Here is a 15,755-nt window from a genome sequence, read left to right as displayed (position 1 = left end):
TCCTAAATAATGCTAATTTTCTTTTTTAGATTTTAAAAAAAATTCCACTTATCAGGGATAGCATTTAAAAAGAAGTATGCATCGTTTTATTTAATGCATAAAAAAGATAAGTACCTGTTTAATTAATAGAAGAAGCATGCGTATTATTTAAGATGTCCTCACAAGCCATCGACTTTCCTTTATATATATATATATATATAAATAATTTGTGAACTTTACCCCTAGTTCTAGTATTCCAAGTTTCGTAAAAAAGGATAAGACATACAAATTATAAAAAATAAAGGTATTAAAATTATGATTAAAACCTTGTTTGGATAGATGAATTATGAGAGAAAATATTAAAAAGATAAAAAATACATTTACCCAAATCTTTTCATTGGTTGTTTGTTAATATTTTCATTGGTTTAATTTGATCAATAAAATAGAAGAAAAAACATATATAGCGAGATTTATGCTAAAATTCCATTAATCCAAAACCAAAAGAAAAGTGAAGGAATATATTAAAACACTATATAGTCTTCATGTTTTCTTACTTTTTATTTAAAACTATCTGTTATATTATATAGTATTTTTTTTGCAAAAGAAAGTCTAAATTAATTTATTGAATATGATGCATGAGTCCTATAAAATTAATACTATTTAATTTTTATCGATAAAAAATATAATATTTTTAGTTATTACACTTTCTTTGCAATCATATAATACAAGATTTTTTTTTTAATTTTATTCTTTTAATAAATATTTTCTCTTAATAAGTTATCTCATTTTTTATTTTTTTCCTTTCTTTCTTTGTGTTTTTTTTTTCATTTCATACATACTGAGACTAATTTAGGACAAAATTTGAAAAAGAAAACAGAAGGAGAAAGAATAGTGAAGAAGAAGTGAGAGAGACACAGACACAGTGCGGTTTGCGACTCTAGTACTATTAATTAAACAAATACTTCTACCACACATTCTTTTCTTCTTCTCTCTCTCCCAGGGTTTCACGTTTTCATGTGAAAATGGATTGAGAATCTCTTTCTATTTTTATATTTTCTTTCGGGTCAATTAGGTAACTCTTCCTTTCTCTCTCTCTCTCTCTCTCTCTCTCTCTCTCTCTCTCTTGTGATTTTGTTTTGTTGCTGTCGGTTTAGATCGGCTTTGTCTGCTTATGCGGAACAAGAATCCGCTTTCTCCGTTCCACGATTGAGAGATGTTGTAGCCATTGTGCTCGAAATCAGCTCTCGTAACTGCAGTTTGGTGAATTTTGTGATTTTTTTTGTTGTTGTTATGTTATGGAAATTAGTTATTCTGTGATTTTTAGCTTTCTACTTGTTATTCATTTTTGCGTTTTGTTTTTTGAAATTGCCTTAATTGATGAGTGGAAATGTTGTGCTGATTTTGCTCATGTTTCCATTTTAGGGTTTTTTCTGGCGTGATTCTGAAAGCTTGGATCTGGATATCTTCTTTGGTAAGGTTTTTAGCTTTTTTGGTTATTGTAGTAACTAATTAAGCTGCCTGACAAATTATAAAGAAATGAGTAGTTGAGGATTCTGTGGAGGGTTAAATTTGATATCAAATAGTGAAGTGGATTAAGCTCAGATTTTGTTTTGAAATTTTAGGAGCGTTTTGATGATTTGATAATGCTAGTTCTTTCCTTTGTTATTGTAATGAGTTGACTCTGAGGGTTAAGGTGATAGATTTTTTTCTTTCTTTTTCACTTTTAGTATTAATTTTGGCTGTAGAGTATTGCACTATTTCTATTATTGTGTAAGGAGCTAGATGCTCTGCAATTCAAAATTAAACTGCGCAGAGTGCAGTTAATGATTAATGGTGGACAATTTTTTAATAAGCTTTCACTGTTTATTTCAAATAAATATGAAACCATTGAATGGGAACTGCACCACCATTCAGTTATTTCTTAACTTCAGAAGATCGTAATCCTATTGTGTAAATAATTTTCATTCTAAATCTGAAAACAAAATTCACCATATGAAATTAATTTTTTTTTGTGCATGAATATCAAATAGTTTCTTGATTCTTGCTTTAAAAGTAAATAAGTAGAAATTTCTATTCTCTAAGTACTTGATTCTTTGCTTTTATTTTAGTTTGTGATTGGGACGGGATATTTTAACTAACATTTGGTAAAGACTAAGGAGTAAAGAGAGACACAGCATGTGTATAATATGAGAAAAAAGACAAGCAAATATTTATGCCACTAGGACATTGGCAAATTGAGTGAGAAGGGAAATATGGAGGAACACACTTAAGTGAGAAGGGAAATATGGAGGAACACACTTTACACACACAAGTTTTGGTTCATTGTCTGGTTGCTAGACTTCACTGCAAAGTTTGAACAGTAGCTACTTGTTCTGAAATAACTGCAATATAGGAAGTTAGAAGCTTGAAACTTGCACCCTAAAATTATACACTTGGCCACTCACAGAGCTTGCTTTTCTGAACATTGCCAATTACTCAACTCCACCAACAAAAATTCCTCCTTTAGGTAATTATATATCATTATCCCTAAGTTATAGTAGCTTTTGCTTCTTGCCTTTATCATTACAACAATTTCCAAAATGGCAACCTTTTATCTGTTTTTCATTGTTTTATTTATCTTGCATCTGGATAACACAAGTATTGTTTTTCTCATATGGTGCATGTATGGTTATTCTCATATCAAGACAATGAGTATTGTAATTGCTGATATATCTTTAGTTCATACTACAGCACATGGTCTGTGTGTGCATAATTTAAAACTTGGTATTTCTTTCTTTATTTTATCTTCTTCAGCTTCTTTGCTATGGAAGACTCGGATTCAGTTGCTACATTGATAGATTCTACTACTTCTAAGATACAACAGCTGCAGAAGGCATTTGCTGAACTTGAAAGTTATCGGGCTGTTACTCTTAACTTGAAATGGAAAGAACTAGAGGAACATTTCCATGGTCTTGAGAAATCCTTGAAGAGGCGCTTTGATGAATTGGAAGACCAAGAAAAAGAGTTTGAAAGCAAAACGAGGAAGGCTCATGAGATACTGGAGAAGCGGGAAGCAGCTGTTTTTGCCAAGGAGCAAGATTCATTCCAGAGGCTTCAGGAAAAAAGAGATGCTGCTTCATTTGCCATTGTAAATGCTCGAGACAAGCAGAGGAAGATTTCATCACGTGAATTGGCTACTGTCTCAAACGGTGGTAAAGGAGGGATTCCAGGAGTGGAGGAGAAACCTGTGGATACTGTGTCCACTGCAGCTGAAGGTAATGTGGAAGATATAAAAATTCCTGACAATGGAAATGTGGAGTTGGTATCTTATCCAGAGTTGGTAAAACTATGCAAAGAGATGGATGCTGCTGGACTTCACAAATTCATATCTGATAACCGTAAGAATCTTGCTACTGTAAGGGATGAAATACCAAATGCATTAAGAGCTGCTACTAATGCTGCCCATTTAGTTTTAGATTCTCTGGAAGGATTTTACTGTACAGAAGTGTCAAATCAGGACCTAAAGAAGGATGGTAACTTATTGGGTCTTCGTCGAACCTGTATCATGCTGATGGAATGTTTATGTGATTTCCTGAGCAGCTCAGGTTGTGTTTCTAATGTGATTTCAGAGGATATCAAGGACAGGGCAAAAGCAGTTGCTGAAGAATGGAAACCCAGATTGGATGCTCTTGACATGGATGCTAGCAATGGGAATTCCTTGGAGGCTCATGCATTTTTACAACTTGTAGCTAGTTTTGGCATTGCCTCTGGTTTTGATGAGGAGGAGTTATCCAGATTGATTCCAATGGTGTCTCGGCGCCGCCAAACTGCTGATTTATGTCGTTTTCTTGGGCTGTCAGAAAAGATGCCTGGTGTGTATTTGATCTTTATAATGTTTGACATGAATTAAAACTTTACAAGAACTATAGGAAATTTTAAATATTGAGCCAAATTTGATACAAGGAAAAAGTTTTAATATTCTGTTTATTCTGTGCAAAGCTTTTCATCTAATTGCATCATGTGTTATTTTTCTTTAGTTTTATTTTTATTTCAATAACAAAAAGCTGTTCCCTTAATTTTCATTTTGTGATTAATATGAGTTTTTGTTAAAGTATCTACTGTCGCGTGGCTGCCAAAACAACCATTTTAGTAACAGGATTTTTGAAAGTCTTACCAACTTTGATTAATTATTATTTTTTACTTTGCCAGTCTTCTTGGATGTTCCTGCTTGCTGGTTCTTGTTAAATAATTGAAAGGAAAAGCTAAAGGAAACTTGAATTGTGATAGTATGCCAGGATATCTACTGAAAATTGATGACTCTTATACTTCCCTGATATTGTTTGAAGACAATTGAATGGTGTGCATTAGTATGCTAGGATGTCCACTGAAAACTGCTGATGCAAGTTATCTAATATAATATAAATTATATCGTAAGAGAGTTTTTGGTTCTTAACATATTACATTGCAGCGTTGATTGACTTTTAATGAGAACCCTTGACCTTTGTTTCTTGGAATCATCCCAAGTGGCTTTTAACATGCGAGTCTCATGCATGAAATCTAGCAGTTGTATCAATTACAGAGTAAAGCAATAAAACTATTGCATCTGTTTGTTTTAATGCTTCATTTTACGTTTTGGATATACAGGTGTTATTGGGGTTTTGGTGAACAGTGGGCGACAAATTGATGCTGTTAACTTGGCTTTTGCATTTGATCTTACTGAACAATTTTGTCCTGTTTCTTTACTGAAGTCTTACTTGAAAGATGCAAGAAAAGCTTCTTCTCCTGTTAGAAGTGTTAATTCTTCTCCCACTGCACAGGTGTGTTATTTAGTGTCCGCTATATTAAGTAATTATTCCCTCCATGATCTTCTTTTCACAGTTTGAGCTAGTGATCTAATATTTTGCCAAGCTCTTCAAATTGTAATCAGGACTCTAGGTAAAGCTGATGAGCTGGAAGGCCTACATATTATTCATGTTTGTTTCATTTGTTTTGGAAAAAATTGGAGATGATGGGGATTTTCCAATGGATAATAAATGAAAAATATGCTTAATTCTATATAGCAGAACCATTTATATTTAGGTTAAAAAGCAATTTGGTGCAAGAGCCTCATGAAAGTCTTAATGCTATAGAAAAATATCTAGATTGTAGAGCTTGCAGTCTAATGTTTAGGACTTAAGGGCTATGCTTGCGGAGAAAGATCTGAGATTCTTATTTCTTTGTGTACAGTGTACACAGGTTTTGGTTTTCTGTTTGACTTATGGTTAGTAAGTGATTTAGTATATAGTATATGTATACTAGATGTGACATGGCATTTAGCACAAATATTGCATTTATTTACATCTGAGATTCTTTTGTATTGCATAATAAATTATTTCTAGTAATTTATAATATTTTCTCTAGATGTTTGAACAATGTACATCTTCAAACATATATCTGGTGAATGAAAAAGGAAAAAATTGAAAGCAAATGCAGTTTTTAAAAGCAGCTTATGCTTTTTGTCAGAAATAATTCCACAGAAAGCAGCTGTATGTGTACTGAAAATATCAAATTTTGTCTTTTCTGAAAGGCAAGAAACACCAATTGTTAAGAGTTGATGCTTAATCTACTCCTATATTATGAATTAGGATACACAATTTGGAGAGTGAGACCTTACTTTCTTCACTTTGTCAATTAGACATTTTCAATATTCCCTCTTGTCTCCTTTGGAGGTGTATTTCACGCTGTCTTTGATTAGCTAAAAAAAAATTCTTTCAATCATCTCAAACTATTTTCCTTTTATCTTTATCTGTATACTTGATCTTCTTCATTGATTTCCTCCTTCAATCTACCGTCATTTATCTCTACCTGTAAATTGATTTTTAATAGTTTCTTAAAAAGAATTTGGCTTTTGTGGTAATATACTGTTTTTTATTTCTTTCTTTCTTTTAATATCCCTAGTGTCTTTTGTCTCAGATTGAGGTGAATGAACGAGAGCTGGTCGCACTTAAGGCTGTAATCAAGTGCATTGAAGAACATAAACTTGATGAGCAGTATCCTCTGGATCCTCTCCAGAAACGTTTGGTGCAGCTAGAGAAGGCCAAAGCTGACAAGAAGAGGGAAACTGAAGCCACAAAACCTCAACCCAAGAGACCCCGTGCAAATGGCGCCGGATATGGTCCACGTGTCACTAACATTCTTTCCGACAAAGCTTCCTATGCTAGAGTTGCTGACAGGTATCCACAGTTTGTGTATGACCGACCACCTTATATGTACCCTGCTCCAACTGATAATCATTGCCCCCCTCTCATGACCACTGCAACGTATAACTTCTCTCCCAGCCATGGCAACTACTTTGGAAATGGGTATCAGTACCAAGCTACATATCTCCACTAGAGTTAGCTGATATGTTAAAACAGGCGACTATGATCCTTTTGTTTAATATCTAGTCTTTAACCTTCAAGCTGTTGTATGTTGCACTTCCACAATGTAGTCTTAAGAATCACTGAAAAGAGGTAAAATGTCAATCTAAAATTTAACTTTTGTAGCACAAGATATATTCTGATCCTCTAATGTATGAACTCTGTTCTCGTTTTTTACACTCTTACGAGATATTCTTCTTATTATTATTATTACTGTCAATGTTTCTAAACAATTGCTCTTTCTATGCATGCTGTCTTTTTGTTTTAAAACATGGATTTGCTGGGAGGAACTGTTGAGCACCATGAGCCCTTAATCATCAGCATATGTAAGGACCATTAATAGTAGCAAAATTATCCATGATTCATGTCTATCCCTAGTACATAGCCATTGTTCCGTCTAGTGGCTTAACCATTCTGGAGACAAAGTCCTTGAGGCTCACGAATGGCACTCGCTATTAACCAACCTTATGATGTACTTTACGTCATCTACTTCCTGTTGATCTATGAACAGACCCTCTATTTCTAGTTTATACTTTATACTATGATACCTGCTTGGAGTTCTGCTTATTTTTCCATTTTGTTGGCAGCTAAGAAAGCTAGAGGTACCCTTATCCTATACTTCGAGCATCTGATACCAAGTATCCTCTATCATCAATGTCTTCAGAAGTGCAGATCACTTCATCCTTAAACATGGCTTTCACAGACTTAACAGTTGCCTCATCTAAGGCAGCTAGTTCCTGCTTCATCAATTTTCTTTTCCTTTTCTACTTCCTACTTAGCAAGGGCTACTACTTTCTTGAACTATTAATTTTCTCATTTCTTTGATTTAGGCAGTTAGGCTCTACCATTGCAGGTTTTTTGCCTTTGATTTCTTCTTCCTTCTTTTCCTTGGCAAGAAAAGGTTCCTCAATGATTACATTAGACGCAGGCGCTGGGACTTCAATTGTAGCTTTCTCTTCTTTCATTCAATCTGTTTGTTTCGGTATATGATTTCTTTTCTTCAAAGAGCGAATAATAAGAGTCTCTTCATCAACATCTTCCTTAATCAGTTCAATTGTAGATGGTTGCATTATTTGATCGTCCTTACCTTAATTATCTTCCAAGTGTTCTTTTGAGGCTATTTGTCTGTGGGCTTAGAAGATGGTGAGTGTTGCTAGGTGCATCCAGCATTATTGCTGATGCACCCAGCAAAGCTATTAAATGGCAAAATTGTCCCTGCTTGTTTTTCTTCTTACGGATCAAGGTGATCCGTACGTTGATCCGTAAGAAGAAAAAATTTATTAATTAGTTTGTTATATATAGAAATCTATTTTTTTAGTTGAGATTTTTGTAATTGAAAACGATTATGCAATACTTGAATTCAAACAGTACATTAACTTCAACATAGTTGAACAAAATTAAATTTTCATCAAATACCACAATTAACTAACTCATGCTAATTTTGCGACAAACACAACTCGTCTTCCATTTGCGGTAAAGGTTTACTGAAAACAGCTAAAATTTCTATTGGCCCAAACTTTTTCCAGTAGTTAGATTCAATGAGCACCTTCATCACGTTCTCGTTGGTTTTGAGTTCAATTATTTCAAATTTTATAACTTTTTCTGAATACTCATGGTGACTTGGTTTCCAAAAAAACAATCGCGTTACCATTTGTGTTTCATCAACATCATAAGGGAGAATCCCACGAGGCGCAACTTGTTTGATCAAATCCTTCAGTTCATCCATGGTACATCCGGTGGGAATGTCAAAGTTTTTGGGATTTTTTCCTGTGAACGAGTAACCTATAAACTCATTTTGGTGTGACATGTTCCACCTCCCATTGTAATATAGCAGGGCATCATGAGTAGGGATCATAGTAGTTTCAAGTAAGTTTAAAATACCATCTGGGGTTCTAGCAATGCTACATAATAACTCAATCGGACCAACAAAAGAAAATTCATGATTACACATTAACATTGTGTTAACATCAGCATCATCTTTCAGTTGCATACATTGAAACCGAAATTGATTACCTGCATACGTGAAAGGTCGCCGGTAGTAAATTTCATCCAAAAATTGCTTGTCGGTTAGCTTAAGGGTATTGTGTATTCTGGTTTTTAACGTTTGAAAATCACACCCGTTAGGTACTCGAATGGGAACTGGAGTGGAAGCTTGGAAGGAAACACCACTGTCGTTGTGAACAATGGATCCATTTGGAAAAATAAAACCTAATGTGGAGTTCACAACTGTCTGACTGCTTGTCTCTCCGAATGCCATAGTTTTTTGTAAGACTTGGGTTGATACTGAAACTTGTGCTTTCTTACAATGTTAGGTTGTGCCATATATATAGATGAGTTTTAATATTAGTGCTGCATTTTTTAAAGATTGAAAATATGCATGCACATGCTTTCTGTATGTGTTGTCAACTACACGAATGACATGACATGCTTTAGCTTGCATCAGATCTGCATGTGTAGTCATGCTGTGCAGGGTCCTTTCACGCGCTTTATGTTAATGCAGACAACAATTTATCAAACACGGTTTTCCACAATGTGTAGTCAAGTCAGACAACGATATATCATACATGCTTTTTTAGAATTAAGTAATAATTTTGTTGTGGACGTAACAAATAAATTACATGTTCAAAACGATCAGGCATTTATAAATTACATGTTCAATCATCATTTAAGTCAACATAGTCTCTCTTGAACATCACAAAGCTCTTGTAATGCTGCATTCTGCTAATATATGGATTTGGCCATGACTTCGCCTGCGGATGACAATTGCTAGACCATAAAAATGATACAGGCGGTAAGGGACAACGTTCTTTTAAATAAACCTGTTGTGTATGCGAAAAAAATGTTAACTCAATCCTACAAAAGCCATTGCATAATCATAAAAAAAAACACTTCATATCTACAATGTACCTCAACAAAATGATTGTCATACACATGACCGATACAAATTATACGATACAATGAAGAATTTGTCAACGGTTGACTTCTAAGGGGAAAGAATATCATGCTTTGTTGTTTAGACAAGGATACAACGATTACGTTATACCTTGATGCAATGACATGTCCCATGTCCGTTATATCCATCCACTTATCCGTTGTCACCTGAATAAAACAAATATACACATCAAACTTAATTTCAAACTAAAGTCTTAAAAATCAAATTCATAAATTACATACCTTGGTTAACCCATCAACAAGTAGTGACATCCTTAATTCCTCAAATCTCTCCGTGCCACTAAAGAGCTTGATATAGTCTTCTGAGAAATTGGCAAGTTCTTTAAGCAGATGGTTGCGGACCACCGACCAAGAGTCTTGACCCATACCTAATAAACCGGCAACCGACCGATATCCACAGTTACCATCACCTTTGACATCAACAATCTTATCAATGAAGTCGTGCATAAATGGATGAAACTAGTCCAACATGGGCATCATCGTTCTTCGATTCGGTTGCTCAGAGGATGATGCAGTACGTCTCACGGACGAATTGCTATTTTGTTGTGATTCAAAGGCATCTACATACTCTCAGTAAGATGGATCGCGCTTTGTTGACCTTGGGTTCCTACTCGTAATTTTCTTCGGTGCCCCCTTTGTGTTAACCTTTGCTGGAGGAGGACACATCGAATTCTGATCAGGGAGTGCAATTTCCCAAAGTTTACTTCTTAGAGTAAACTTGCCACAAACATCAAGTTCTTCGAATTTTTGGTATATTGTTTCCATTACGTCCTTGATGCCCACCTCGGGCTCAGATAACCCTTGGTCTGAAAAATTGAGTCTCCTCCAGAACATATGAATTGAATCAAGTGGGATGCAACCACCAACATATTTGGATAGCTCACAAGCACAAGGAAGACCAAGCGTGGTTCTCACCACGCAACCACAACTTGAGGGATTCTTGCCAGCATAGTGAACACGCTCAAATTCAGCAACAATCTGATTTAAAGCATACATTGAAACCATTCCAAGCAGCCTCCTGTATAAGGTTTTTTGTAACACATGTCCAATGACATGTGTACTTGTTTCAAATGATGCTTTAATCTGTGTGTGCTGCAACGTAATCATGTTGTTCACGGCATCCCACACACTGCATAAGTGTCCAATGCTATTTTGTAACAGTATTTTTAAAGACGAGTGAGCAGATTCAACCCTACATTTCAAATACACAAATAAAAATAAACATATACAATAATACAATTCCATAAATTTTTCAACGTTAATAGAAATAGTTGAACAGTTTCATACCTGTTTGTTGTTGTGTTTCCTAAGTGCATCACCTTATTAGTCCAGGCGGAAACAAAATTTTCCTTGTGTGGTATTATCCATGTTTCCTTGACATAGTCAACAAATATTGGCCAAGGTGCGCAAGCTACTTCGAACTTCTTCAGGCATTCATCAAACTACTGTTCTGAAGGACAATCAATCAGAGATCCCCAACAATCCATGACATAATCCCAAGCATTTTTTTGCGCAATTAGTGATTTACATTTAACCGTCACATTCTTGTTTATGTGAAAGATGCACAACAAATTTGTGCATTCAGGGAATACATCTTTCACTGCATTCATCAATGCTTGGTCTCTGTCAGTGACAATAACTCCAGGGAGGGCATCACGCTTTAAAAAAAGGCCTCGGAAGCGTTGTAAAGCCCATACCAAATTATTAACGCGTTCACCCTCCGCATATGCAAAACCGGCAGAGAATGTCATCCTAGTCGATGTCATCCCAACAAAATCGAGCAATGGGAGTCTATACCGGTTTGTTTTGTAGGTGCTGTCTATCAAAAACACCAAATTGCATGTGTTGACTAACTTCACTGAATCAGGGTGACACCAAAAGATATCACGAACCACGTCTTCATCCTTTATTTTGTGCCAATAAATATATTGATCACGTTCAAGAAGCTTCATCAGATGTTGCATTTCAAGATCGCTTTCTCTTATGGAAGAACGGAATGCACTTATTGCATTGTATATCTGTTTAATAGTTGTACATCTATTTGCATTGTGTTCCTTCAGAGTTAGCAGAATGTTTCTTGGCTTCACCATGGACTTCGTCATATCAGCAATAAGTGTTTTTTCAGCTTTAGTCAATCGCCCTGCATATGGATGTCCAACTAATGACTTGGCCAATTCATGATTATGCACTCCACAAATCAACTTCACCATCCAGCCTTCTCCTCCAGCCACTGGCTTGCAACGAAGCTTGAAAGGACACCCACATTTCCTAGTCCTAGTGTCTCTTCTGATAAATTCTTTTTTCCTACACTTATACTCGCCACTCCTTTCACAGCCAATTAACACAAACGTACTCCTTCCTCTACTACCTGTGTTTGTGTCCGACCTTAAAATTATCGCCACAAATCCGTTTTCATGAGCCACGGATCGAGCCCACCGCAAAACATCCTCTCGACACTCAAACACCTACAAAATCCACATAATTTAAGTTTTCTATCAGTATTCATTTTATTAAATGTGTGACAAGCATTAACATTATAACCTGAGAAGTCTTGAACGCATCCGAACAATCAACATGTGATTCATTCGCACCACATGATTCTGCATTTTCATAATCCATATCCGCTCGTTCAGACATTATTTCATACATCCACTCATCTTCATCCATCTAACCAAATCAAACAAAAAATGACCATACAAAAAAATTAGTAATTTAAAATAAAAAAGGAAAATAAATGGAAAAACAGATGCAAAAATGCAAAAACAGCAAATACCAAAAATAATACACTTACGGATCAAGTTGATCCGGAACTTACGGATCAAGTTGATCCGTAAAACACTTATGGATCAAGTTGATCCGGAAGGATGTCCGTATGTCTGCGAACAAAAATGGAGGTTCTGCGTACCTCGTTTGCCGCCACCGACCACTGCAACGCTCGACGCCAGTACCTTCACCTTCACGCCGGTACCCTCAACGCTGCTACCCTCACGAACAAGACGCAATGCCGCACGAAAAAGAGAAAACGAGAGAAAGCACAGCGAACAAAAATGGAGGTTCTGCGCCTTTCTTTAAAAAAAATCATTTTTAAGGAAGAAAGAAGTCAGGGGCATTTTTTCCATTTAAAAACTTTGCTGGGTGCACCAGCAAAAATGCTGGGTGCACCTAGCAACACTCGTAGATGGTTTAAGTTCCTTTCTTTTTGGGGTTTCAGATTTGGGCCTAGGCTACTCATAGACAAGGAGCAGAGAATCCTCATTGGAAATGCAGCATAGCAACTTTACAATGTTGTTATGACGAATATTGCTCAATATTTCAACTTCTGCAAGAAATGAATTTGCAAGCTTCTCCTCTAATTTTCTGCTACTCCATATCTTTTTCACCGCAACATAATTTAAATCATCAACAACGACACGATATACTGCACCATACCCACCACTGCCAATAATATTGTGTTCTGACATTGAGGACGCAATATTTGTTTTTGTGAAACTCAGCCTCTGAAAGGAAGTGAGCTTCCATGACCTTTTCATTTCCTGCTTTCTTTTTCTGTAAACTCTGATCATCAAGAATGATGACAACAAAGCCAGTAAGGAGGCTCCTACCACCAAACTTATGATTATAGCATAAGATGCAGATCTTCTTTCAATTCTTGCCCTTTGAGGCTTAGAATTGCACAAGGTAAGGTTTAGTACTTTACTATCAGCACAGAGACCGGAATTGTTCAAGAAGCTTCTGGCATAAGCAAGGTTTTCTAATTCACTTGGAATCCTCCCTGTCAAAAGATTGGAGGACAGATTGAGATTTGTGAGTCTCTTAAGGGCTAGTTGAAGTGGAATTTGACCAGAGATTTTGTTTTCTGACAAATCCAAAATATTAAGGCCAGGTAACTGAGCAATTACATCTGGGAGTACTCCAGAGAGTTGATTGTGGCTCAAATCTAGAGTTATTAGCGACTTCCATGATATTATATCTGATGGAAGTGACCCTGTGAGCTGGTTATGATCAAGCAGAAGAGTTGTTAGATGGAGAAGAGATGTTAGCTCCAGTGGAATACTACCATTGAAGAGGTTGTTACTGGCATTGAAAATCACAACATTCTTCAAGGAAGACACTCCGAGGGGAATTCTACCGGAAAACTAATTGTAACTTATGGACATGACTGAAACATTCCAAGACAATCTTTCAGGAAGCTGACCAGTGAACTTGTTTTCATTTATCATAAATCTTTCCAAGTTCATCGATGTCCATAGACCACTAGGAACATTACCAGAAAGATTATTGTTTTCAACCCTTAGAATATTCAGGCTACTGCAACTTCCTAGAGATTCAGGCAACTTCCCACTCAGGTTATTGTCATAAGCAGTTAAACCTACTAAACTTCCATGGTAGCACAAGTTCTCTGGCAACCTTCCTGTGAAACTATTAGATGCAATCTAAAATGTTTCAAGCTTTGAGAACCGAACGAAGTCTAGAGGAAGAGTACCTGATAAATTGTTGAGAAAAACAACAAAGTCCGTCAGAGCTGGCAGACGAGCAATGCTTTCTGGTACATTCCCAAATAACTGATTGCTATATAAATTCAAGTATTTTAAGTTATTGAGCCTTCCCAAATCATCAGGTATTTTCCCACTAAGTATATTCTCTGAAAGATCAAGTTCTGTCAAGTTGAATGCTTCAACCACTCTAGGTATCTCCCCGGAAAGGCTGTTCCGGTAAAGATATAGTATGCTCAGATTTTTCAGCATGAACAAACCATTAGGAATTTGTCCACTTAAACCATTTTTTGACAAATCCAATTTCTCCAATGCCACCATGTGTCCAATGGTTTCAGGGATTTCCCCTACCAAGTTGGACTCATACATATGAAAGACCTTCAATTTGTTCAACTGGGTCAAGCTTGATGGCAACTTTGTGGGAGGGAGCATGTGGTTTGAGAACACATACAAGGACTCAAGGTTGGACAAATTGCCAATTTCAGCAGGGAAAGTACCATTGAGAAGACACTGATAAAGTTGAAGATTTCTTAGTTCCTTTAACCTCCCAATGCTGGTTGGAATATCACCAGAGAAGTTGTTGCCACTAAGGCTAAGAAAACTCAGGTTAGCCAAGTTGTCAATATCATCAGGAATCTTGCCAACAAAGTAATTCTGTGAGAGGTCAAGGTACTCAAGCTTGGAGCATTTGTAGAGAGATTTTAGGAACTCACCAGGAATGAAATTCCACTGAAAATCAACATGTGTGAGGTTTGTGAGGTCACAAAGGAAAGGTGGCAGTGTTTGAGTGATGTTGGTGTTGATCATAGACAGTGAAGTGACTGAACCATTAGTGCAGCTGATCTCTGGCCAAGTGCAATGTGAGGAGTTTGATGAGGTCCAGTGATTGAGGAATGGTGGATTTTGCAGGTATTGCTTTATCTTCAATAGGACTGCATGTTCTTGATCATACAACAAAGAGTACTGAGACTGAGAGTTTGCATAGGTGAGAAAGAAGAAGAAGAAGAAGAAGAAGAAGGAGAGAAGAGAAAGGATTGACATTTTGCCACATGATGAGGTAAATTTTTTCATCTTGGTGGTGTATGAGTTGTTTCTAGTTCACTCATGGCATGGTGTTATTATTCAATAATGAAGAGATAATGTATGAGAAATCTATTACTTCTCTTATTGGCAACAACCACACCTCACACTGAATATGACTGAAAAGTTGAACTATGATTGACTTACTCTTGCTTTCAAACTTGGCATGCCAATTTACCTATTCCGTATAATGCCAATTTTTATGTGGACCTGCTGAGACCACTGACTGGGACTCCTCTAGTTAGGATGTATTGCAGGAAAAGTATCAATATGTGCCAAATAAATTAATTACTAAAGATAACCTTTATTTTTAGTATTATTATTTAAGAGTAATGATAAGGTAGCATATTAGAATTATGATTTTTTATTATGATGTGACATGAATGATAAATAATTTTAATCTTCTAAATATGTGATAAGGGATTTGGCTCTATAATTTGAGTAAATGGAAAATTATTTGCTTGGATTAGTTCTTTTAATGGATTTCAATATTTCGAGAATTAATCTTTAACTCTCGGCTGAGAATTATTTCAACTAAAAAAATATTATAATTATGGCACAACTAAAATATATTAAAGTATTTTTATGTGACCAAAAATTATATCTCCTAGCCTTCACGTTATGGCTTCCAACCTGGAGATGTTTTTTTTACTCTGAATCTACGAGTTTGAAGGCTTTTTATTTGAAAAATCGCTACGCCTCTTGGTTTTATCCTTTTTTCTTTCTTTCTATAATTAAAGGAATATAGAGTAATCAAGGGGCAACTAATTCAATTGTTTAGAATAGTTTGCATCTTGAATCACCACAAAACTTTGACCTCGATTCACGTGTGATGTGAACGCCGACCAAGAAACAGTAAAGTTTTGCGACCATA

At 35.9% G+C, this 15,755-nt stretch overlaps 3 protein-coding genes across 5 annotated transcripts; 1 reads left to right on the top strand and 2 right to left on the bottom strand.

Annotated features, from left to right (window-relative positions):
- Nucleotides 1-847: 847 nt before the first annotated feature.
- On the top strand, nt 848-6,541 carry LOC100786746 (FRIGIDA-like protein 3). Of its 3 annotated transcripts, none has more exons than XM_014768856.2 (6): nt 860-1,051; nt 1,134-1,239; nt 1,402-1,450; nt 2,773-3,830; nt 4,603-4,775; nt 5,911-6,541. In XM_014768856.2, the coding sequence occupies exons 4-6, from the start codon at nt 2,783-2,785 to the stop codon at nt 6,328-6,330; spliced, it is 1,641 nt and encodes a 546-aa protein (XP_014624342.1). In that variant the 5' UTR covers nt 860-1,051; nt 1,134-1,239; nt 1,402-1,450; nt 2,773-2,782; the 3' UTR covers nt 6,331-6,541. The 3 variants fall into 3 exon arrangements, with proteins under 3 accessions (XP_006599130.1, XP_014624342.1, XP_014624341.1); XM_014768855.2 differs by having other exon boundaries at nt 861-1,051; nt 1,134-1,234; XM_006599067.3 differs by lacking the exon at nt 1,134-1,239 and having other exon boundaries at nt 848-1,051.
- A 1,833-nt stretch (nt 6,542-8,374) lies between these two features.
- LOC100776454 (receptor-like protein 52) lies at nt 8,375-15,075 on the bottom strand. The gene is given in 3 exon segments (XM_026126141.2): nt 8,375-9,455; nt 9,531-11,975; nt 12,214-15,075. A coding segment is annotated over 1 exon segment (2,340 nt). The 5' UTR covers nt 14,873-15,075; the 3' UTR covers nt 8,375-9,455; nt 9,531-11,975; nt 12,214-12,532.
- LOC102667720 (uncharacterized) lies at nt 9,879-11,975 on the bottom strand. Its single transcript, XM_006599740.1, has 3 exons — nt 11,850-11,975; nt 11,694-11,773; nt 9,879-10,500 (listed from the first exon to the last, which is right to left on the bottom strand). Exons 1-3 carry the CDS (start codon nt 11,973-11,975, stop codon nt 9,879-9,881), a joined length of 828 nt encoding a protein of 275 aa, XP_006599803.1.
- Nucleotides 15,076-15,755: the final 680 nt, after the last annotated feature.

The sequence above is a fragment of the Glycine max genome, chromosome 16 (genome assembly GCF_000004515.6).
Source record: "Glycine max cultivar Williams 82 chromosome 16, Glycine_max_v4.0, whole genome shotgun sequence".
Classification (NCBI taxonomy): Eukaryota; Viridiplantae; Streptophyta; class Magnoliopsida; order Fabales; family Fabaceae; genus Glycine; species Glycine max.
This window is presented reverse-complemented; position numbering and strand designations above follow the sequence as displayed.

What these genes read in the sequence shown, in the direction of transcription:
- LOC100786746 (XM_006599067.3), top strand. Translation starts at nt 2,783, where the DNA reads ATGGAAGACTCGGATTCAGTTGCTACATTGATAGATTCTACTACTTCT. An exon ending in GCTGTCAGAAAAGATGCCTG is followed by an intron (nt 3,831 to 4,602) that starts GTGTGTATTTGA and finishes TTGGATATACAG; the next exon opens with GTGTTATTGGGGTTTTGGTG. An exon ending in ATTCTTCTCCCACTGCACAG is followed by an intron (nt 4,776 to 5,910) that starts GTGTGTTATTTA and finishes CTTTTGTCTCAG; the next exon opens with ATTGAGGTGAATGAACGAGA.
- LOC102667720 (XM_006599740.1), bottom strand. Translation starts at nt 11,975, where the DNA reads ATGGATGAAGATGAGTGGATGTATGAAATAATGTCTGAACGAGCGGAT. An exon ending in ATGCGTTCAAGACTTCTCAG is followed by an intron (nt 11,774 to 11,849) that starts GTTATAATGTTA and finishes TGGATTTTGTAG; the next exon opens with GTGTTTGAGTGTCGAGAGGA. An exon ending in TTTGTGGCGATAATTTTAAG is followed by an intron (nt 10,501 to 11,693) that starts GTCGGACACAAA and finishes TTTGAAATGTAG; the next exon opens with GGTTGAATCTGCTCACTCGT.